The sequence below is a fragment of the Calliphora vicina genome, chromosome 3, assembly GCF_958450345.1.
Source record: "Calliphora vicina chromosome 3, idCalVici1.1, whole genome shotgun sequence".
Taxonomy (NCBI): Eukaryota; Metazoa; Arthropoda; class Insecta; order Diptera; family Calliphoridae; genus Calliphora; species Calliphora vicina.
Window position 1 is genome coordinate 44843150 of NC_088782.1, and position 25064 is coordinate 44868213.

The 25064-nt window shown below is 31.2% G+C and overlaps 1 protein-coding gene across 1 annotated transcript; it reads right to left on the minus strand.

Annotated features, from left to right (window-relative positions):
- Positions 1-1042: 1042 nt before the first annotated feature.
- LOC135955430 (ataxin-2 homolog) lies at positions 1043-19534 on the minus strand. The gene is made up of 3 exons (XM_065505781.1): positions 19507-19534; positions 18983-19428; positions 1043-3350 (listed from the first exon to the last, which is right to left on the minus strand). Exons 1-3 carry the CDS (start codon positions 19532-19534, stop codon positions 1242-1244), a joined length of 2583 nt encoding a protein of 860 aa, XP_065361853.1. The 3' UTR covers positions 1043-1241.
- Positions 19535-25064: the final 5530 nt, after the last annotated feature.

The window sequence follows — 25064 nt, forward strand, 5'->3', positions numbered from 1 at the left end:
TCAGCTTCAATGTAGAGATGCCGTCCGGACCAAGAGCTTTCGAAATGTTTGAGTTGTAGATAATGTTCTCGACTTCACTGGGAGTGAAGGCGAATCTCTGAGAATCACGATCGAGAATTTTTGTTCTTCTTACTACGGCAGTTTGGGTCCTGGTCTAAATAGTAGAATGGTTCTGGTCTAAATAGTAGGCCAGAACCGTTTGATGCAAATTTTGCAATGGATGAGATGGTGTAACAATTTAATACATCGATATTTATTGATAATATTATCAATTTCTGCTGTCAGCAGCACAATTTGCTCATCAGCTATAACGTAGAGAATTCGTTGTTAAGCCATGCTTGCTGCATGGTATGTAAAATGTCTAATAATTTGATTCTTTCTACAAGGATAAAATGCCTTGTCGCCATGAGAACAATTTGTCTAAAAATTGTCTCACCCTTTCCGGAACATGTCATTTGTATGGAGGCAAGGGACGAAGAGAGAATTCGATATAGTTCGTGATGCCATGCCAGTTGTCTTTGTTGTAGTTCACGAATGTTAGCTTCTCAACAGTGATCGCTTTCTCTTTATTATAAAAGCGATGTTATATTCAATAGAATATGAGAGTTATATTCACTAGAGTATCAGATTCTACGATCACTTTTTTGCTTCGTTATTCCTCCTAATTACCCCCTGTTGTATCCATTGGGTGGAGTTGGAACAATATTTTATGGGGTTTTAAGGCTGTGAACTACAACAACTCACTACTAATCTTAGCGACAAGACGCTGTGACCTTTTCAGATGACACCAGTTACCACAAAATGTACATCAGAATGATATGGTATTACGCCTTATGCGTTTATGACACACTGAACGGAACCAGATTTCATTACCTGGAGTTTTACTTCAGTTGTGTTATTAAATTACACTTATTTAATATTGCTAGCTGCAGTTTCTGCAAAGTCTGTATAAGATTTTCTTTACTAATTTCGGTAGAAAAAAGGACAGTTTTATATTCTGCTCTGTAATATTAATCAATTATTGTCAGGAACTCAATCTTCGTTTAGTTTTTATATAAAATTTATTTAAATCGATTTATTAACAAATAAAAAAAAAATGTACATAATTTATTCAAATAAAATACTTAACTAAAAATTTAATACTTTTTATTTAATTTAATAAAATAATTAATAAAAATAAAAAAAATAATAATATTATAGTAGTATATTATGCTTAGTATGTGTGTGAACATGCTCTTTTACTATTTCGCTTTCTTCTCTTCGACTGGTTTCGTTTCTACAGCATCCTTCTCTTCGTCTGTAGCTCCAAGCACTTTTGTTTCGGTTTCATCTCGTGGACGTCGTTTTTGATTTTCGGGTATTGCTCGCAAATATGTTACACTGCCACCGCCAATTGCTTGAGCAGTTTGTGGTTCTGAGCCAGAGGATACAATTTTCACCGATGGCTCTGAGTGTCGTCCAACTAGAGCGCGTGGGTGAATGGGTCGTTGCTGACCGTATTGAGGAACTTGATGGTTTTGTTGCAATTGTGCAAAACGCATTAAATGTTCATAGTTAACAGGTAATGCAGGAGGTTGTGGTGGCGGTGAATTACGATAATCGGGATGATCTTTAACATATTGGTCATAAGGTACGGGCACTGGAACGGGCACAGCGGTTACTGGATAGCCAGCATCTACTAAAGCCTGAAATTGGGCTTGTGTTAGAGGTTTACCACCAGGTTGGGGTAAATGTAGTTGTTTTAGATCATCTAATGTTTTTGGTTTAACGGTGCTAATGGGGCGAGATGGTGTAGCTATGCCAGTTCCTTGGGACACATAAATACTAGACTGTGAGGAAGAGGGACCGGGCAAGGCATATTGTTGAAAGTCGTTTGGTGGAGCGGTGTATTTAACAGTGGCGGCTGGTGTTGGTTGTGCTGTTGGTGGTATACTTCTATGTGGATCGGGTGGACTAGGATAGAAATGTGTGGGTGAACCTGGTGCCACCGAAGGGGCGGGTCTTTCAAGGTCATATAAAGGCTGAGCATATTTTGTATGCTGTGGATAGTTAAGTTCATTTTGACGAGCCTTGAGAGGCGTGGGTGTGGTGGCAAATTTAGTGCCATATTTCGAGCGATATGCTTTAGGTCTGGGTGATGGTGAGGGAGAAGGGCCGGCTTCCTGGTAGTAAAACTGTGATGCTTGCACCGGGGGCTGAGCAGAAGGGTTGGGTCTTTGACTTTGCTGAGGATAAACTACTGGACCCAGTTTTTTAGCATCAATAATTTGTTGTGACACCGGAGCGGGATAATTTTGTGTGGGTTGTGGGTAATTACCAAATCGATACAGAGATGGTACAAATGGTTGATCATTGGCATCATGCAGACTATTGGGAGCCACGGTACTAGGCAGATATGATTTGGGTGTTCGGGCTGAAGGTTGTGGCGGTGGTATAGGAGGTGCTGGGGCTCTATGATGATGGTTAATTAATGCTGATGGCTCATTGGAATTGTCAATAATCTGTACGGGTGCAACATTGGGCTTATTCGAGGCCAAAAGCATTTCAATCTCTTTTTCCAATGAGGATTTGGCCAAGGGATGATTGGGTAAAGTCTTATAGCTGATTTGAGGCTGGTAGTAGGCAAGTTGTGGTGGTAAGGGCTGTGGCGATGCTGCTAACTCCTGTTCTGATTGTTCCTCCCTTTGCGCGCCTTGCGGTAAGGGCAAGTATTTTGGTCCCCCTCTAGGCCTTTGTACAAATTGAACATATTCTTGTTGGGCATCTTCCTCAGTTTCTAGTCTTTGTCTATAATTGCCCAAACCTTGAGCTTGCAAACCCACTTTCTGAGAGGCTGCTCCAGCAGCGGCTGCCGATTGCTGTTGGTGTTGTTGTTGCTGCTGCTGTTGATGATGTTGTTGCTGCTGTTGTTGTTGGCGTTGTTGATGTTGCTGCTGTACTGCCTGATGTCTTCTTACTTGATCTTCGTGATAGGCTCTGGCCTGTAATTCTTCTTCGAGTATCTTCAAAAATTGTTCTTCTGGTATAATTTGATACTGTGCCTGTTGTGGATTCTGCTGGTCAGCTTGCTGTTGTTGTGACTGTTGCTGCTGCTGTTGTTGTTGCTGTTGTTGGACCGCTAAATGATAGGGAATTTGTTGTCGATATAGATGGCCTCTTGGATGCTGGGGTATTGGCTGTTCTACTGCTACGGCATATCGTTGTTCGGTTTCTTCCACTTGACTTGTTTGCGTTTGACCGCGTAAACTTGAGGCTGCAGTTTTTTTGCCTTGTCCCGTTTGAGATTTACCTTGATTTTGTACTTTGTGCTGATTTCGGCTTAAGTCTTGGAGATAAGCAAAATGTTGAATCTGTAAAGAAATAAAATGAAATTCTTGAATTGAAGGGAGCGGAACTAAGATTGAAAAAGTATTAAAAATTATGATAGCAAGAAAATATTTTATAAAATAAGTGTTATCGATAACTTGTAGAAAATGGAGTGACTTATCGATAACACGAAAAATTTTCTATAGAAAATTGTTGAGTTATCGATAACACGAAAAATTTTCTATAGAAAATTGTTGAGTTATCGATAACAGGAAAAATTTTCTATAGAAAATTGTTGAGTTATCGATAACAGGAAAATTTTTCTATAGAAAATTGTTGAGTTATCGTTAACAGGAAAAATTTTCTATAGAAAATTGTTGAATTATCGATAACAGGAAAAATTTTCTATAGAAAATTGTTGAGTTATCGATAACAGGAAAAATTTTCTATAGAAAATTGTTGAGTTATCGATAACAGGAAAAATTTTCTATAGAAAATTGTTGAGTTATCGATAACAGGAAAAATTTTCTATAGAAAATTGTTGAGTTATCGATAACAGGAAAAATTTTCTATAGAAAATTGTTGAGTTATCGATAACACGAAAAATTTTCTATAGAAAATTGTTGAGTTATCGATAACAGGAAAAATTTTCTATAGAAAATTGTTGAGTTATCGATAACAGGAAAATTTTTCTATAGAAAATTGTTGAGTTATCGATAACAGGAAAAATTTTCTATAGAAAATTGTTGAGTTATCGATAACAGGAAAAATTTTCTATAGAAAATTGTTGAGTTATCGATAACAGGAAAAATTTTCTATAGAAAATTGTTGAGTTATCGATAACAGGAAAAATTTTCTATAGAAAATTGTTGAGTTATCGATAACAGGAAAAATTTTCTATAGAAAATTGTTGAGTTATCGATAACAGGAAAAATTTTCTATAGAAAATTGTTGAGTTATCGATAACAGGAAAAATTTTCTATAGAAAATTGTTGAGTTATCGATAACAGGAAAAATTTTCTATAGAAAATTGTTGAGTTATCGATAACACGAAAAATTTTCTATAGAAAATTGTTGAGTTATCGATAACACGAAAAATTTTCTATAGAAAATTGTTGAGTTATCGATAACACGAAAAATTTTCTATAGAAAATTGTTGAGTTATCGATAACACGAAAAATTTTCTATAGAAAATTGTTGAGTTATCGATAACACGAAAAATTTTCTATAGAAAATTGTTGAGTTATCGATAACACGAAAAATTTTCTATAGAAAATTGTTGAGTTATCGATAACACGAAAAATTTTCTATAGAAAATTGTTGAGTTATCGATAACACGAAAAATTTTCTATAGAAAATTGTTGAGTTATCGATAACACGAAAAATTTTCTATAGAAAATTGTTGAGTTATCGATAACACGAAAAATTTTCTATAGAAAATTGTTGAGTTATCGATAACACGAAAAATTTTCTATAGAAAATTGTTGAGTTATCGATAACACGAAAAATTTTCTATAGAAAATTGTTGAGTTATCGATAACACGAAAAATTTTCTATAGAAAATTGTTGAGTTATCGATAACACGAAAAATTTTCTATAGAAAATTGTTGAGTTATCGATAACACGAAAAATTTTCTATAGAAAATTGTTGAGTTATCGATAACACGAAAAATTTTCTATAGAAAATTGTTGAGTTATCGATAACAGGAAAAATTGTCTATAGAAAATTGTTGAGTTATCGATAACACGAAAAATTTTCTATAGAAAATTGTTGAGTTATCGATAACACGAAAAATTTTCTATAGAAAATTGTTGAGTTATCGATAACACGAAAAATTTTCTATAGAAAATTGTTGAGTTATCGATAACACGAAAAATTTTCTATAGAAAATTGTTGAGTTATCGATAACACGAAAAATTTTCTATAGAAAATTGTTGAGTTATCGAAAAAATTTTCTATAGAAAATTGTTGAGTTATCGAAAAATTTTTCTATAGAAAATTGTTGATTTAGTTGTAGATAACATGAATATTTTTTATAGCAATTTGAGTTATCGATAACTCGAAGATTTTCTACAGAAAATTGAGTTACCGATAACATGAATGTTTTCTTGAAATTAAGTTTGTTTCTTAAATTCTTTGATTTTAGAGAGAGTTGTTCATTTGTAACAATCTTAAGCCTTTTGTTTTACACAGCACATTTTTTGACTTGAACATTAAAAAAAAGACATCAGCCTCTTTAAAAGTGCGTGTTATTAAAGCATTAATATTTATTTACCAAAATAATTCACATTTCACGCCACTGGCTACAGTAATTAACCAACGAAAAAAAAGAGTTAAAAATTAAATGTTAAGATTTTCCAAAACCTTGGCCACATTTATAACTCTAGTGGAAACTTCTTCATACAGAAGCAATTTAAATGCCAGTTAAATTGCAATATAAAAACAATTGTGAGTAAATATTTAATAAAACTATGTATGCATATAATTAAATATAAGTGTGTATTTAAAATTTACTTAAATAGGTACCTAAAATTAAATAAACAAATTTATTATCCAACAGTTACAAAACACAAACATAATTTAATTATAACTCTTTAGCATACATTTTGGACATAACTTTAATTTAGAAATAAAAATCGCAACATTAAATAAACAAAAGAAGAAAAAAACCTATTGCGAAAACTCTTAAACAAGTGCTGTTTAATAAATAAAAGAAGGAAACAAAAAAAAAAAAAAAAAACAGCGCGTGGGAAGAAAGTTTTAAGTTGAGCTGTTGCTGTTGCAATAGCTAGTTACCCATTACCCAATATTTGTTAGATGCATAATTTATTTATGTGTGATTTTATGTCTCTGCCTCAAAGTGAAAAAAAAACTGTGTGAATTAACAATTTTACCCCTAAAGTTATTTGTTTAAAATTACTTGTTGGCCCTTTTGTTTAACTAAAATTCATGCTTTTTGTTATTAAGTTTGGTTGGTATGTATGTTGAGGTGATTCATGATGCTTTACTACTTAAATTCAAATTTATTATAAATAATAAAAATAATAATGTGAATACAAAAACAACATACATAATAACTTTAATAAGCCTTGCTGTAATAAATAAATATATATTTTTTTTAGTTTGTTTTTGCCTAACACATTTTAATGAATTAAAATCATTGTATTGTTTCTTTTCTTGTCAAGACTTTTGTAATGCAAATCTATAAAGAAATTTGTATTATTTTTATTTTTTTTTCACAAGAAAATATCCATAACAATTGATTAATATTGTTTTGTTAAAATTTATTAAAATATGTATTTATGAATAATTAGTATATTTATTAACTGGGGATATGAAGCTAAGTATCAATAATTTACAATTAAATCCATAGTTAGGAAATATGTTGGGAAATGGAATTCGTTGTTTTGTGCGCTAAATAAATAAAATTAATTTATCATAAACTACTACTATGTCTTATATCTTGTTCCGCAAAATATTCCAAGGCACAGATAAATTGATATGCAGTTTATTATATACATATGACCATGGCTTTAATAATAAATATAGGAAATATTAAAATTTTAATCTGTAAACAGCTGTAATATAATGACACAAATACAATAAAATAAAAATATTAATTTAAATAGAAAACTACATTAAAAATAAAAAAATATTCATTATAAAATGAAGAATATGTTTTATGTACTCCAAACAATAAAACATTGGGCAAAGCTGTGCAAATCTTATGATTCCCAAAAATATTTTGTTAAAATCAAGGTCGGCTACCAATTCAAAACGGTTTAAATGTAACGGTAAAGCTAATATTGATTATTTCGCTAACGATATTTTAATAATAACTGTAATTTTGGTCTGACTTAAGTGATTAACAAATCTTACACAAATTTAAAATAAACTGAGATAGGTTTTAAATTCTGTAGATTTCAACTTGGGCAACAACTATAGCAGACAACGTATGTCAACAAAATCTTGATGATTAACTACAATTTTTTCTGAAAATCTTTGGATATCTGTGTAAATATAAGTTTCCGTTAAACAGTAGAAGGAGGACTTGAACATCGAAAGACAACCTGGATCAAAAATTAGGTCTAATAGATATTGGTAAGGCAAAAAAAGTAGAACAACTCTTTCAAAGAACACCGTATAAAGTTCAGATAGTTCCTGATCGCAATGCGATGAAGAGCTTAGAAGCAAAAGAACAAGCGAAAAAATTGAGGTAAAAAAAACCGGATCAAATGTTTAATTGAAAAAAGAAAGCTTTTGCTGGGAATCTGGATGGATTAATGTTTACTACTCTCAGAGCCAATGATAAACAAAATAATAATTTTATTTTGTTTATCTCAGAAACGAAACCAAAATTGACAATGCAATGAATAATGAAAATAAATAAGAAATGCACAGAATTAGGATTAGGTTTTGAACAATAGGAATTTATTGGATTCAAGGAGAATATATTACCTTAAGGTTCGAATGATGAAAAAACAAGAAGGAAAAATTCATAGCTTAGAACGGAAACTACATTTTAGACATCTTGGCCAGGTTGACAGATGGTTTTAGGCATTATAAGAGAAAGAGATAGTCTGATTTTCATAACATTCAGCGTGAGAAATTGTACAAGCAAAAACACATGTTTAAGTGCAAAAAGAAGCACAATACACTTTTACACAAAGATGTTGAAGATCAAATTCCGTCTTCTACAGTTCAGAGTTCCAATATGGCGACAAATCTTAATCCAAATTCACAGCCTTATTCTCGTCCTACTTCATCCAATATACAGTCCACTGATAGTTCTAGTTCTAGTAGAGTACAATCTTGTTTCGCTACACATTCAATGGGTGTTTTGTTAGGGACAGCATGGATAAACGTTTGTCACCTTGGTACGAAATACCAAGCACGCGCATTGATAGATTCTGGGTCTGAAGGTACATTTATTTCAGAACGTTTATTCAACCTTCTCAAGCTTCCCTCTCAATCTACCAGTGCAAAAATTTCAGGATTAAATCAGTCAATTTCTGCAACTGTTCAACATCAGTGTTCTTTTGTACTAGGGTCAAACTTAGATGATAGGGTTTCTCTTCCAGTTACGGCGCTTGTAGTCCCTCAACTTTCTTCTCAGTCCATTCCAAAGTCTAAATTGTCGAATCTTCCAAATATTCCACTAGCCGATCCTAAATTTTATGCCACTTCAAGGATAGATGTTCTTATTGGCGCTGATATTTTCCCCTCTGTTGTTCGTTCAGGGATAAAGCAAAATGTTTGCGAATCCCTCTTAGCGCAAGAAACCATCTTTGGATGAATCCTAACTGGTCCAATTTCTCAATATAATAGTCCAATTCGAACAATAGTTTCAAATTTCTGTGAAATTTCTTTAGATAAAGAAATTTCTCGTTTTTGGGAGGTGGAGAATCTTCCGAGGAAGAACATTATGTCCTCATCCGATCAGGCTTGCGAAGATTTATATACCCGTACAACAAAAAGAGATTCAAAATGACGATATATAGTTTCGCTTCCCTTCAAGGAAGAGTTTCCTGAAACCTTGTCCTTAGGCAACTCTAGGTCTAGCGCTATGGCGCAATTCTTTCGAAACGAAGCTAGATTAATTCGGACACCAGATTTCAAAACTGAATATGATAAAGTGGTTCTGGAGTACGAAACCCTAGATCACATGTTTAAAGTCGCTTCTCCTGAACTATCCGAAAGTCCTAGGTTTTATTATCTACCACATCACGCTGTTATAAAACCCGATAGCGTTTCTACCAAGGTTCGTGTTGTTTTTAATGCCTCTGCTTCTTCGTCAAATGGACAAAGTTTGAATTCTTTACTCCATGTTGGTCCAATTCTACAAACTTTAACATGTTCACATCGCTATCCTAATCCTATTGTTCCATATGGTAAGAATCCACCTTCCAAATAATTTAATAAATAATTAGAAAATTCCTAATTCATTTGTTTTATTCTTCCTTTTCGTTTCATATTGTTTTTTACATTATTCTGAGTACAAAATCTAAACAATTTTGTTTCGGCTCAGAGAGTTTGAACATATCTTCCAATTATCCAGCCTTTCACCCACCTTTTCAGCTTAACACAATGCAAAATTGATTTTTGAATATACCTGATGTGTTTGCTTTGGAAAAAATTTCGCAGCCTGTTTTCTTAAAACCAATAATATTCTCATCAAATCATCTACAGACGATTTTTTCGTGAAAATTGCAATAGAATTGCATTTCTAACGCAATTTTTTACAAACCCATAAACGGAGTTCACTTTGCATCATTGCAAAATTTTACCGTAATCCAATAACAAAATACACACAAAAAACTGTACAATTTTGCATTTGCAATGATGCAAGACTATTCGCACTTAATAGTGAACTCCGCTATAATATTTTTTAATTCTTTCACATATTAAAACCGTATATTTTGAACAAACGAAAAAAATATTTTTAAATTTTCTTACATTAAAATTTTAGGGGGTTGAAATTTTAACTGTAAACAAAGTTGTAAATTAAATTATTTATATATTTAATTTATATATTTTTTATAAAATCTCTATAGATCAAATATACATTAAACCATTTGAGAATTGTTTGAATTTCAAAATTTTAATGTAATAGAATTTTCTTACCATTTGTTAGGTAAATTTTTACTACTATGTGTGTTTTAGAAGTAAGGTGGAAGTGGTTTAAACACCAAATTTGACTGATACATTCTTATAGTTGGTATTTTCTGACATGGAGTTAGTTTTTCTGACATCGTTGTAATCGAATTTTGGGACTACATTCGATTGGCGACTAATTCGGTTGAAACAACGCGGTGTATTTACAACTGTATTTGGCATTATGTATATTAATAAATATTACACTTGGGATATCTTCCCCTAATTAAATAAATACTACAAATACTTATTTATGTATATATTCACAATAAATTTAAAATTATATAATAATCCATCAACCTCAAATAAGTTTTTATATGAATTTATTAAGTTTTTTTTTTTATTCGCATCTTATTTGGGATTTTTATAAACATAAATTAATTTTAATGTGTTTTTATGGTGTTGTCTAAGATGCCACACTATTCATTCACACAAGGTGTTTATTTATATTATATGTAGTTTTTTTAAAGTTTTCCACACTGAGGCGTTGAGGGTGCAGTCTGTGGTGGCGTTTCTACGCTTCGCCAATTCTTGTCATATTAAAACCATAATCATCATAGTGTTTTTCTTTTTTTTTTTTAATAGAGGTCTTGTTCATGTTAAATTGTTGCAATTATTATTGTTTTTTTTTTTGCTGTTTAAAATTTTGGAAAATTTGTGGTTGATTTGTGCAGCCGTTTTTCAGTTAACTTTGAAGTTGTGAGAAATAGTATTATTTTGTATGTAATTGCAGGAGAATACTTAAACAGTTGTTAAGTTGTCAGCAAATAATTGTTTCATTAACGACACTCAATTTGGCGAAAACTATTTTCAGACAGTTGGCTACAAATTAAATATGTTAACATGACACAATTAATGTAACAATTACAAAATTTAATGTGGAATTACAAAATTGAAACAAAGTTATAAATTTAATAGATTCAAGTAATAGAGCTATATTCGGCTGTGCTTAATCTTGTACACCCTTCACCAAATTATACTTCAAAATAAAAATTTTAAATATTTTTAGGTAAACAAAATTTATTTTTTTGCACTTTTTTTATTTTTTTTAAAAAAAATTTTCGAATTGTTTTTAATTTTTTTAATTTTAAAATTTTTTTTTTTAAATTTTAAATTTTTTTTTAATATTTACCAAAAAAAAAAATGTAGGTGAAAAAAAAATCGGGTTAAAAAATATTTTTTCCGATTTTGACCCATTGTAGGTCAAACTTACTATGGTTTTATATACGTCATTGCAAAGGTCTTTGAAATATCTATCATTAGATATCCATATTGTCTATATTAACTACTTAGTAATCCAGATATAGGTCAAAAATAGGCAAAAAATCGAGATTTTCGTGGTTTTTTCATCATATCTCAGAATTATTGAAGATTTGGATCCCTAAGATATCTGGGGTCTTTAGAAAATTGAATTCAACAGACAGACGGACATGGCTTAATCGACTCTGCTATCTATAAGGATCCAGAATATGTACACTTTATAGTGTCGGAAATGAAAAATGTAGAAATTACAAACGGAATGACAAACTTATATATACCCTTCTCACGAAGGTGAAGGGTATAAAAATTAATTTTCTATAAATAAAAACTAAAGATTAAAGACACAAACATCAATTGCGTTAGGCTGGCAAAGAAAAATGTTTTGTTCTTGAATCTTTTGTTTTAAATCAATTAAACCAATCGGCAATCTTTATTATACGAGATTAGGTAAAAAAAGTCCTTGTCTTTTAGAATGAAACACATATTTTTGGATAATTTTTTTTTTTATTTTTCAACATAGTCTTCTTTGAGCTCTATGCTGTTTGTCTAACGTTTCTCTAATTGGTTTATCATTTCCAAAAAATAAGATTTGTCTAGGTCTTCAAAATAGGTATCTTTTGTGAGATGATTTCATCGTTGGAGTCAAATCTCTTTCCGCCGAGACATTTCTTCAGGTTTGAAAACAAGAAATATTCACTAAGCTAACTAAGGAGAATAGAGCGGAAGAGGGAGCATTTTTCATGGATTTTTGTCATGGAAACTGCACATGTGTGTATCCTTTTGTGAGCAAACGTGGCAGCCATCTTGCGGAAAGCTTTCTCACACCCAAGTGATCATTCAAAATTGAAACCACTGAGCCATGTGAGATGCCTATGGCTTCCACAATCTCTCGCACTTTCAATATCCGATCGGCCAACACCATATCGTGATTTGTGCAATTGTTTCGGGTGTAGAGACCTCAACTGGGCGTCCAGAACTTTCAACATCATCAGTGCTTGTACGACCACTTTTTTACCATTGAAATTGATGGTAGTATTTATCAAGCTTAGCCTTTATTTGAGCGAGGGTTTTTCCCCCAAAAAATAATGCTTAATGAGCAGACGAAATTCGCTTTTTTAAATTTAATTTAAAAACAAGTCACGAGGTAGTCTGCTATCAATGGCTGTCAAACACAAAGTAAATGACGCAGCTTGTTAAAATTTTGACAGGAGTCAACTGACAGATGCCTGTTGACAGAAGCAGTGTTGCCCTTTCAGTTAAGAGCCGGGAAAATAAAAAAGTTGTGCAATTATTTTCATATACAGCCCAATTATGAATAAAAAATTCCGCGGAAGTTTTTTCCCATTGAATTTGAATAGGAAAAATGAGAAAAGGCGAAAAACTCGCGAGGAATTTTTATTCATAATTGGGCTGATAGAAATAAATCACACTGCCTAATCTCGGTCCATACTTGCTCATAGCTCCCATATAAGGGCAACTTCCGAAAATCATTTTTTGCTCATTTACTCAGTGTAGGTCGGGCTTGACCGACTATACTTTCATACTTGTTTATAATCTATTAAACTGCCTATTCTAGTGTACAAAAATCTTTATAATCTTAGAATTTACCAATAGGATTTCATTGAAACCTCCACAATTCTCTATATAGAAAGCATTGCTACAATTCACTTAACCAAACATCCACAGTTTAGTCCTATAATTTTCTAACACAATACTTATTGTAAAGCATAATTTATGGTTTACAAACAAAACATTAAACATTTGTAAACGTTGTAATTGCAAGGCAACAGAGATGAACAACAAAAAATACAAAAAAAAAACAGTATTACTAAATGCTGACAGTAAGAATCGTGTATGAGAAACTAGTCACGACATAGGCCCCATGAACAAATTAACCACAATATTGTTGCAACAAACTTTAATAACAATAACAACACTAACACTAACTACAAGTACAACAATAATAATAAAACATTACAAAAAAGAAAAACATCTCATAGAGCATTTAAAAATGCTAGGCTAGCATCACTTGCAGCCTAGTAGTTTATTAGTTAAGAGCAAAAAAAATATTAGAAACTAAACAACAAAACAAAACACAATATAATCAATGTATGAATCTCCTTTGAAATATAATACAAGTACAATAACAACAGCAACTACAACATCAACTAAAACAAAACATAATTGTAAAAACTAAAAAAAATATTTTACAAAAAGTATTCCACAGTTGCATTGCCACAAACAAAAAAACTTGTCAACTACATTTAACAAGCAAAGAAAAAAATTAAATTGAAAAAAACAATAACTGCATTACTTTAGATAATGTCTTCTTCGTATTCGGTTATTAAAAAATAGCTTTGAATTTATAACAGCAGCTTGCTGCGGTGCCCAACATTATATGGCAAAGAATTTCAAATATTTAGTTTAGTTTTCAAAATAATTGAGATTAAAGAATTGTGTCAGTCAGTCTGTCTGTCCATTCATTCTTAAATCTACAAAATATTTTTGTAAAATGTTTCATTTAATTTTGTTAGTGTTTAAAAAAATAGCAGTAGCGACGAGAAAACATGAAATACTTTAGTTAAACACTTGTGTATAAGCCGTTCTCTTAATATTAAAATCCTTTGTAATTATATCATAATTGTATCCGTTTTCGATACTGGTTTTATTACAATTATACAGGAGTGCTATACAAATACGGGAGTGCTATACAAATATTCACAGACTGATCAAGATCACTAGATATAGTCGATTGTGGTAACTTTTCCGACCAGCTGAATCTGAGAATGTCTATTAGACTCCCAGACTACAGTAGTATAATTCAAGCAGAAATAATGACTATACAAGTCCGTAACTTTTTGAATTTCCCCCTCTTAACTGTAAGGGCAACACTGCTCCTGTCAACAGGCATCTGTCAGTTGACTTCTGTCAAAATTTTAACAAGCTGCGTCATTTAGTTTGTCTTTGAAAACCATTGATAGCTGACTACATCGTGAATTGAGGAAAAAATGGAAAAAAGTATATTCGGCTGTGCCGCATCTTATATACCCTTCACCAAATTATACTTCGAAATAAAAATTTTAAATATTTTTAGGTAAACAAAATTTATTTTTTTGCAGTTTTTTTTCCTTTTTTTGAAAAAAAAAATTTGGAATTGTTTTTTTTTTTAATTTTTTAAATTGTAATTTTTTTTTTTTGTTTTTTCAATTTTTTTTTTTAATATTTAGCGAAAAAAACTTCTTGTAAAAAAAAATCGGGTTAAAAAATATTTTTTCCGATTTTGACCCACTGTAGGTCCAACTTACTATGATTTATATACGTCGTTGCAAAGGTCTTTGAAATATCTATCATTAGATATCCATATTGTCTATATTAATGACTTAGTAAACCAGATAGGTTTTTTCCTCATATCTCAGCCAAATCGGCCCACTATTTTGCTGATTTTAAATAGCAAACTTCTCGAAAGCATGTCTGACAGAATTATTTGGATCCCGAAGATATCTGGGGTCTTCAGAAAATTGATTTCAACAGACAAACGGACATGGCTTAATCGACTCCGCTATCTATAAGGATCCAGAATATATATACTTTCACCTTCACCTTCTCACGAAAACCATAACTCAAACCAAGGCTAGTCTTAATAAATACTATGGGAACTCTGCACCATCAATTTCAATGGTAAAAAAGAGGAATACTGAATTACGTTGTGGCCGTTCAAGCACGGAAGATGCCGAATGTTCCGGACGCCCAGTTGAGGTCTCAACACCCGAAACAATTGAAACAAATCACGATATGATGTTGGCAAATCGGAGATTGAAAACGAGAGTGATTGTAGAATCCATAGGCATATCACAGTGGTTTCAATTTTGAATGATCATTAAAATCATCGTCCACGAAATGTGGATCCACCACAACACACCTGAGATCAAACAGCAGTCAAAACAGTGTTTTTCTCGGGGTGAATTGGTCATCAAATGCCTATTTTGATGACCTCGACAAATCTTATTTTTTGGAAGGGATACAAAATTGGAGAATCTTTGGACAAATTATATAGAGCTTAAAGGAGACTATGTTTAAAAATAAAATGATTTTTTATCCAAAAAAAAAAAAAAACGCCCTTGTATATCAAGGGATATCGAAGGATATCCTCATACATCCTTAGAAATTGTAGACCACATCGGAGAATGTCGTGAGTCTCTAAAAGAGTTAGCGAGACATTCTTGAGTTACTCTCGTATGGGTTCTTGGACACGGGAACATTGAAGACAATAACAGGGCTAACTTGCGAAAGCCATCATAAATTCGAATGAATTCATTCGCATTCCTCTGTTGAGGGGAAAATAACTGATTTATCGCAAACTTCATTTAAATGCTAAGGAAAGATGAGCAGCCACTTGCAAGGGGACCAGAAATATACGAGTACCTACTAAAATGAATCTCTTACAACGACTTCTGCAGAAGCTCTAATGAATAGTAGGAGTCCACTGAACATTTTATCTGTTTATTCTTGGGCAACAAATAATTATCAAGAAATCCTGTCTATCAAGAGGTGATTTAGGTAAAATTCACACCTTCATTAAATCAACATGATGGTGGCCAAGAAATTTAGGACGAATGATGGAATTAAAGCTATCAAAACGTTACCTAAGCTGAGCTAAGCTTCGGGCTGCTGCCTTAGCCCACTCCTTGTTCGAAATTATTTGGTGCAATACCTTAAAAATGCGAGATTCACAACAGATGGCGTATATTTTGAACGCGGTTTTTGTTGTTAATAACTCATATGTCGGTTTGAAGGGTACATATTAGGGTATTCGAATTAATCGATTTTTCTCTTATTCGAATAAAACGAATAATTCGAATAAGAGATTTTAACTTGTTCGAATAATTCGATCACACGTTTAAAATTAATCGAATTATTCGAATAATTTAAATTTTTTTAAAAAAGGAATGAATGAAGTTTTGATGCCGGTTTTTTAATATTTTATTGTTAAAGAAAAACAAAAAATAACGTTAAAAACATTCAAAAACAAAAGCCATCATTAAATTTTCAACAGAAATATTGTGATCAGATTAACTCCCGAACAATCTACAAAAGAATTGACTAGCAAACCCTTTAGTTTCCGTTTTGGAGCTATGCTTTAAAAAATTTGAACTAGTTGGACATTGATCCTCAATTCAAATATAATATAAACGTATTAAGAACTTTATTATGTCGTTTATTAATTCGGGTTTTAAATTGAGTAACTAATTCTTTAGTGAATTAATTATTCACTATTTCTAAATTATTTATAACAAATTGTATTATACATAAAGCTCTATCAACGTTGCCGAATCTTTGCTTAATAAAGTGGTCTTGGGGAATTGCACAATAAAGGGAATCTGTCCAAAGTTTGATATCATTGTCAGTGAACGTGGCTAATTTGAAGTCAGGTAGTGCATGTTTGACGCATTTACAAATACGCAAAAAGTTTATTACCCTGTTAGACAAAGATGTTCAACGATGTTCAAAATCATGTATAAGACGAACTCCATGCTTTTCTTGCAACAAAACGTTTGTTTGCAATATTTGTGTTTATCATTCGATTTATTAAATATTTTGCAACACTTACGTATGCGGTTAATAACATCACTTATATACATATATTTTATGATCATGGCCTTCATCTATTTCAATGTAATCATTATAAATGTCATCCTCAATATCACTTTCGACGACCGTTTCAAAATCACATTCTCCGTCACATTCAACTCCACTTTAATCTAAGTAAAAATTTTGATTATTAATTGCGATTCTTCTAATATTTCGCCAGCTAAATAACAAATATTTTATTCCGTACCTTTTATTTTCATTGGTTCAAGTCCTAAGTTAAAAATTTTGAAAGATTTGATTTTAGAATTGTAACTTCTTGCAGTAATATTTATATATTTATAGAAGGAGCTATCGGAACACTCATCTACGGTGATCAAAAGTCCCTTTGTCTTTAGTTATTTGTCGAATTTCAGAAACAATACAATTTTTGTGAGTCATTATTACTTAATTTTAAGCAATTTAATTAATTTAAATATTATTCGTTTTATTCGATTATTCTACATAAAATTGTTCGAATTATTCGTTATTCGAAAATGGCCATTTTTAAATTGTTCGAATAATTATTCGTAAGAAATTATTCGATTAATCGAACGATCATTAGTCGAATGAATACCCTAGTACATATCTATCAGAGTAAACAACAAAGTTTTTTTTGCTTCTAAAATGTCGAATTTTGTGTCAACAAAGCGTCACATGCGGGAAGTTTTGCTTTACTTCTTTAATTTGAAAAAAATACCGCTAAAGAACATCGATTGTTCACAGTTCGGTTTCAACGTGCGATAGTTGGTGTGTGCAGTTCAGAAGGGGTGATTTTGACTCGGAAGTCTAAGATTGCCTAGGCCAGCTAAAAAAGTTTGAAGACCAAGAATTGGAGGCATTACTTCATGAAGATTGTTGTCAAACTCAAAAAGAGCTTGAAAAATCATTGGGAGCTAAAATCAAGCAGCAATTTTTAAAAGTTTGCGAGCAGCAGGATTCATCCAAAAGCAGGGAAATTGGAATAAAATTGCAGTCGAGAGGCCTTAAAATACTTAAAAGATTTTGCATTTCTGAAATGCTGCTTGAACGCTATAAAATAAAATCATGTTTGTGCCGAATCATTACTTGCAATAAAAAATGGATCCATTACGATAATAGGCTTAACAGATCGTATGTGAAGTCTGGCCAAATATCCAAGGACCTAAAGGGTCCTATCTATTATGAGCTCCTGAAATCTGGACAGACTATCAGAGGGATGCTGTACCGAATGCAAATGATTCGTTTGAAGCAAGCATAGGCCGAAAAACTCGCAACTCTTGGTCACATGTTGCATTATCTGTTAAAAACTATTTAAAAAGAAGTGGTTGGAAAGTGTTGCCTCATAAGCCTTATAAGCCACACCTTGCCTCGTTCAACTACTATTTGTTTCGATTAATGCAGAACGCTCTCTCTGGTATACGCTTCACTTCAGAACAAATTATCCGAAATCGGCTTGATTCGTTCTTGACCTCAAAAGATGATCAGTTATTTTGGCGCGGAATCCATATGTTTCCATAAAGATGGAAAAAGGTCAAAGCTAGCAATGGCCAATACTTTGAATAAATTTATATTGTAATGTGGATCTGTGATAAATATTTGAATGTGTTACTTTTTTGATGGTAGTTATAAAAAGTAACTTAGTAGAGTTTCTTATTTTTTTTGTATATTTTGCACTACTTTGCCTGATATGTAACAGTCTTTCTTAATCTTAAATTAATTGATAATTTTGTAATCAACAAATTTGTTCATCAAATTAACTATTCCTTGTTTGGACATCTCTGCTGTAAACGTTTAACAATAATGGCTTTTAGCTACCATGAAAGCGATTTTCATGTTATTATTTTTGTAATGTTGCTGTATTGTAAATCTTTATTCGCATAGATATTTGCTTCGTTTTCCTCACCTTAATTATCTCATTAACCTTTTGATATTTTCCAACTAAACATCTATTGACAGACAGCCACTCTAGCTGACTATATAATCGATTCCACGCTATACACTACGACTACAACCGTTTACAATATCCAATGCCTAATGTCTGTTGCCTTAGCCTGCTGGCTCCAGGCAGCAGCAAAAAAAAAAAAGCTTAAATCAGCTTTGTTCAAAAAAATAATACAACCAGTAATACATACAATACATAATTGTAATACTCACCTCCTGACTTTGTTCCAGTAGCTGTGTATTGTGCGGCCTTATGGTGGCTGGATAATTTCTCAATTGTGGTGGCAGTTGTTCTTCTTCGTTTTGTTGCTGCTGCTGCTGTAAATGTTGTTGCTGCGGTCTTATTAAAAATTGTCGGGCATTCGTTCCGTATACGGTTTCTTGTGGTTCTTCGGGATCATCGGAATTTGTGTTCGAGTTTCTATGGACACTGGCTGCTGTATCTGATCGATGATTTGCATAGACAGTGGATGCATCTTTTGTGTCTTTTGTTTGTCTTTTATCTTTGGTAGCGTCATTTGTTAATGCAATTGTTGCAACTGGTGCAGATGCGGCTGCTGCTGTATTCGTTGTTGTTGTTGTTGTGTCATCAGCAATTTGTTTTGTTGTCGTTACTTTACTGGGTTTATTTATTTCGCTGGCGCAGACATTTAAAATGCCTGAAAAATTGGGTAATAAAATTTGAGGGAGAGAGAAAAAAAAACAACAAATATTAAGGCATTGTTAAGATAATTTACGATGTTTTGTAATGTTTTCTTTTAACATGGTGTGGAAGATTTAATTGAATTGAAAAAGAAAGAAGATGGGATTTTTTTGTTGGACAATATTGTTTGACAATTTATTGTGGTAAAATATTATAAGTGGATTACATATGGATGTAAGAATTTTAGTGAATTAATTTAAGTTTAAAATATAATTACAAATTTAATTTTATTGAAATGCGCCCCTGATAGATTAGAAGATTACTGGCTTAACAAGGACGCTTAATATATTTCATATTTTGGCAAAGATAGAATTCTCAATGGGTTTATTTTCTTAATTCGACATTTTGATTGTTATATGTATAGATAAACCTGGAACTGGTATCGAAATTATGGAGAAATCGTGCAAAATACTCGAATTGTTAATTATTCGAGTTTTATTTTAATCGAATAAAATTTAAATTTTTTTATTATTCGAGTTTTTTAAAATTTTCTCGACTTTTAGCTTTTACAAGATTTTAATTTTTAAGTTAGGTCGATTGGAATAAAATTATAAACTACTGGTCTTCTTTCATTGAGGTAGTTTTATCCAAATTTTTGTTTATTTTTTATTTTAATTATAACTTGAAAATTAATTTATTCGATTATTCGATTAATCCACAATTATTGATCGAATAATGTTTTATTCTAAATGGAAAACAAATTATTCATTAAAATAAAAAATATATTTTTTCTTCGATTATTCGAATAATTTTTATTCGAAAGACAACCCAAGTGACGAATAATCCACAATTATTGATCGAATAAAGCTTTATTCTAAATTAGAAATTCGATTTTTAAAACATTCCAAGATTGGTGATTGGTTCCACGGAGATAGAGACCGGTAAACTTTACGGTTAGCCTAGGAGAGGGTAAATAGATACCTTTTACACACTGAGGTTAAAATTTGTATGAAATTTCTGCTCGTTAAAGTGATTTTCGGAAGTGGAGTTTGCATGACAGCTATAACCAATTATGGACCCATCGCAATGAAATTAGGTGGCATGATTTCTTTCTATATTAAACTTATTTGAGTTGAATTTTGTCTGGTTACGAGTTTTATGCTCGTTAAAGTAATTTTTGGAAGTTGGCTTTATATGGGATCTTAGTCGATCTAAATGATTCTGAATCGATTGGTATACTTTAAGGTGGGTGTTAGACTAATATATCAGCACAAACGAATAATACCCCGGTGTAGGGTATAATTATAAAGGTATAAATCAATCAAAGACTTAAGTAAATTTTAGAAGCGTTTACATGCGTAGAAAATAAATTATTACACCTGATCCTTTCCAAGATTACTACTTAAACAATATTTATTCTCATAACTTCTAAGCTAAACGAGTGTCTACCTTTATATATATTTATAATTTAAATCATTAATGTAGTACATTCATATATATTTTAAATAGTCGATGTTTGAGAAATATGAGTTTGAACTTTTCTTTCCCCAAGAAAAGACCTTTAGACATTAAAAGAAATAATTTACATTCATACCATATCAATATGAATATGTTTATCTTTAAAATTAAATTAAGATTGAAACTTTTAACTAAAAGTTATGGGCACACATTTATAATATGTCTACCAATACAAGCCATCATATTTGAGGCCAACAACGCAAAAGTGGTGTAACTCACAATTCTTTTGTTACATTACCAATATGAATACAAAAGTGGTATTCATAAGCAAATGGACCTGAATAAATCGTTTTTGCACAGAGCATTATATAACAAATTATATTACATATTATATAACAAAGTAATGTAGAATATACCACTAAATTAATAGTTTGGGGTTACACCACTTTTGCATTGATAGCCTCATTTGTAGACCGTAATAAGATTTGATGAAAACTTTGTACTAAATTTCATTAATATCAGAAAATAAAAATTTTCCGTTTGTTTTGGGATGGATTCTTCCAGTTTTGTTTTTTGAAAATTTTTATTAAAACAGTATATAAATTCATATACAATTATCGAAAGTCGATGGTTGGAATTGTTCGGAAATTTTTATTTGATACAGCTTTGAACGGTTTTTTTATATAATATTTATGAACAAAATATTTTAAAGGACTTTTTGGTAATATAGATAACTATTTTTTGGGGGCCTTCCTAATGTAAAATAAAAAGTACCACAATTGATTTTATAAAAAACAAATGAAGATTTTAAATTATTTATTCAAATGATGATCATTTCAAAATAAATGTATTCTGGGCCGCTGATTAGCTAGCATTTCATTTTGTTAAAATAATAAGAATATGTTTTTACCAGCGATTGAAAATAAAGATTTTTATAATCCCTACAAGAAATCAATATTTAAAAATTCAAATCTGTAGATACTTTATTTGAAATCTACAGCATAACTATTGTCACTTCAGAACAATATATAAAAAAGTACCTAACAAATTTCCAAACTATTAATTCTTATCGGTTCGCATTTAAATTATAGATTTTTCAAATATAAACAGTCAACAAATTTTTATAAAAAATTATAAGTCCATTTTACATTAGTTTAAAAGAACAACTAAATTCCCTTTTTTACTCGCTATTGCTGCCTAGGTATTGTTTAAAAAAAAAATTATTTTGAAATACACATTTGTGTGATTGTACGAAGTTACAACAGATTTCTTATTGTTTTTTTGATCCTTTGATTTTGGATTTACCAAGAATAGGTTGTTTTGCGAACTTAAATTGCGTTACTGAAGTCTATTTACATTTAAAACTATAAATCTGTATATGATTTTTTTTTAAACAATCCCGTACATATTTGCGTGAAATATGCTACAACACATATTTCGTTGTCTTAGAACAACAGACATAAAAGGTACCAAAAAACTTCACAAATATTTACTCATTTGTACTCCTTAGTTTGAATTGCTGAAATGTAAGTTGTAAATGAACTTTTTATCTTTAAGGATATCGATAATAAAAATTTTAAGCCAGTTGTCGTTGGTTTACAAAAAAAGTTGTCCTTTTTACCAGCTATTGTACTTTTCAAATATATATTTGTGTGACGAAGTACAACACAATTTGTTTCAATTTATAACAAGGTATACAAAAGGTACCAATATTTATCTATATTTAAATATTTAAATCTGTATGTAATGAATAAAAAAATATTTATTTTTGTGATTGTATAAAGCTACAACAAAAATGTTGTTGTTTTGGATACAAAAGATACAAAAGGTTCCAAAAAAGTACCAAAATCACTAATGATAACCCTTTTACCCTTATAGGTTGAATTGCCCTTTTATTTGTTGTTCATCTGTTTTTTTGTACTTTAACATATATTTATACCCTACACCACCATAGTGGGGAGGTTATATTGGGTTAGTGCTGATGTTTGTAACGTGCTAAAATATTGTCTCAACACCCATCTTAAAGTATACCAATCTGCTCAGAATCTCTTTCTGAGTCGATTAAGCAATGTCCGTCCGTCTGTCCATGTAAACACAGGTCGCAATTTCAAAGATAATTGTACAAAATTTTTTACAAGATTTTCTATTGCCCCAAGGACTGAGCCTATTGGCTAGAATCGATCCATTATTTCTCCTAGTCCCCATACGATTGCCCTATCTGAAAATAGTTAAGCTCTTATAAAGAGCACAAATAAGTTTTATGTAAGCCCAACTAGCACCACCAAATTTTGTGATGATCGGTCCATAATTAGTCATAGCTCCCATATAAGGCCCCCTTCCGAAAATCACTTTAACCAGCATAAATCTCTTAAAACTGTTGGTATTCGAATAAAATTCAACACAAATAAGTTCACAGAGAAAACAGATTCGTGATAGCAACCGAATTTGTTGCCAATCGAATGATTCTACCGTAGTAACCGAATTTTACAGTTGTAGCTGTAGTATTTTAGAAGCGGTAACAAAATTTTGATTGCTTCAACCGAAATTCTTCTTTATCAACTGACTTTCTGTTGATGGAACCGAAAAATTCTATGTGTGCAACCGAATCATTCGATTGACTACAAATTCGGTTGCTATCACGAATCTGTTTTCTCTGTGTTGTATATATACAAAAGTAATTTCACCAAATTGTATAACGATCGGTCTATAATTAGTCATAGCTCCCGAAAATAATTTTAACGAGCACAAATCTCTTAAAAATGTTGGTACAATTTAAAAGATAACTGTTAAAAGAAAATTGTTGTCTCTAAATTATTAAGAATTAATTGATCTTTGAAACTGCATTGATAGTTTTTTTCATTTTCATAAAAGTTTTAAAAGTTATAAAGCGTTATTTACAAAATTTATGAAAAATTACGAAAAATTTTAATGTAGGGCACCTTAAAGAGCCAATTCATTGCAAAAATTAATAGTTTTTGCACACAAAAATAAAGCTTGGACATTCTTCTTTTAAAATGTTTCCTCAGAAGTAAAGAAAATCGTGGGGTTTTGACAAAGTTATGAAGAAAACGATTTTTGGCAAAAACTCGACTTGAGTGACCTCTAAACCTCTTCCGAAAAATCTGAAAAAAATCTCAAAAATACTTTACCCTATAAGCTTTCAAAATATGCTTGAGCCCCACTATTTGGGACACACTAATAAGGCCCACTTGCGAAAATCATTTTAACTTGTATAGATTTCTTAAAAATTTTGGTATTCCAATAAAATTCAACATAAATAAGTTTCATTCATACATAAGCCATGCCACCTAATTTTATGGCAATTGGTCCATATGGTCGGGCTTGACCGACTGACTATTCTTTCTTACTTGTTTTTATTTCGAAAAGGTACTTTTCTAGTATATATTTGATATGACTATAGAGAGCTAAATTATATTTTTTTTTTTTTGTTATAGAAAAAACAATAAGTTTAAGAACAAAAGGTACCACTTTTCGATAAAATATATAGCCTATTCACACTTCTATGTTTCAAATTTCAATAACTTCGGATTAGTCGTTTAGGCTTCCTTGTTTAAGAACTAAAGGTACCAATTTAGCCCCTTTTTATCCGCACAGGACCCAAATCTTACAAAAATATATAGCTTATTGAATTTAAAATTTCAATCAAATCTGTTAAGTCGTTTAGGCGTGGTTGTGGAACAAACAAATAAATAAACAAAATTACAAAGATATTTATAATATTGTATAGATATGGATTGCCATCAATGTTGAAAAATTAAAAAACAAATACCCAATTTAATTTTGTACATGAAGCCTAATTGATTTTCATTCCGATTACTTTTCAATATTTAATAATTTAATTGCCACAAGTCGCCACATAAATGTTAGTCCATAATAGCAGATTTTTTGGATAATTGTAAAAACATAATTGGCGAAACCTGGTGAGAATTTTTTTTTCGTGTAGTTTAATTTTAATAACTATTCTCATTTCAGTCTATCTACAATTTATTTTCAATCCTCAAAATTATTTTAAAAATATATTTTGTGCAATTAAATTTGATTGCTTAATTAGTATGACATAAAAATTAATAAATTTTCAATTTTCAATTCAATTTTTCCACTTCACTTAATTTGTCTAATATTTTTTTCCCCAAGATAAACTTTAATCAAGCAACCACTTACCAATGGTGAAAC

Excerpts from the sequence above, each read along its gene's own strand:
- LOC135955430 (XM_065505781.1), bottom strand. The coding sequence starts at position 19,534 with ATGTTAAAAGAAAACATTACAAAACATC. Across the intron at positions 19,429-19,506 it reads AGAAAACATTACAAAACATC|GCATTTTAAATGTCTGCGCC; the intron begins GTAAATTATCTT and ends CCAATTTTTCAG. Across the intron at positions 3,351-18,982 it reads TACTGGAACAAAGTCAGGAG|ATTCAACATTTTGCTTATCT; the intron begins GTGAGTATTACA and ends ATTTCTTTACAG.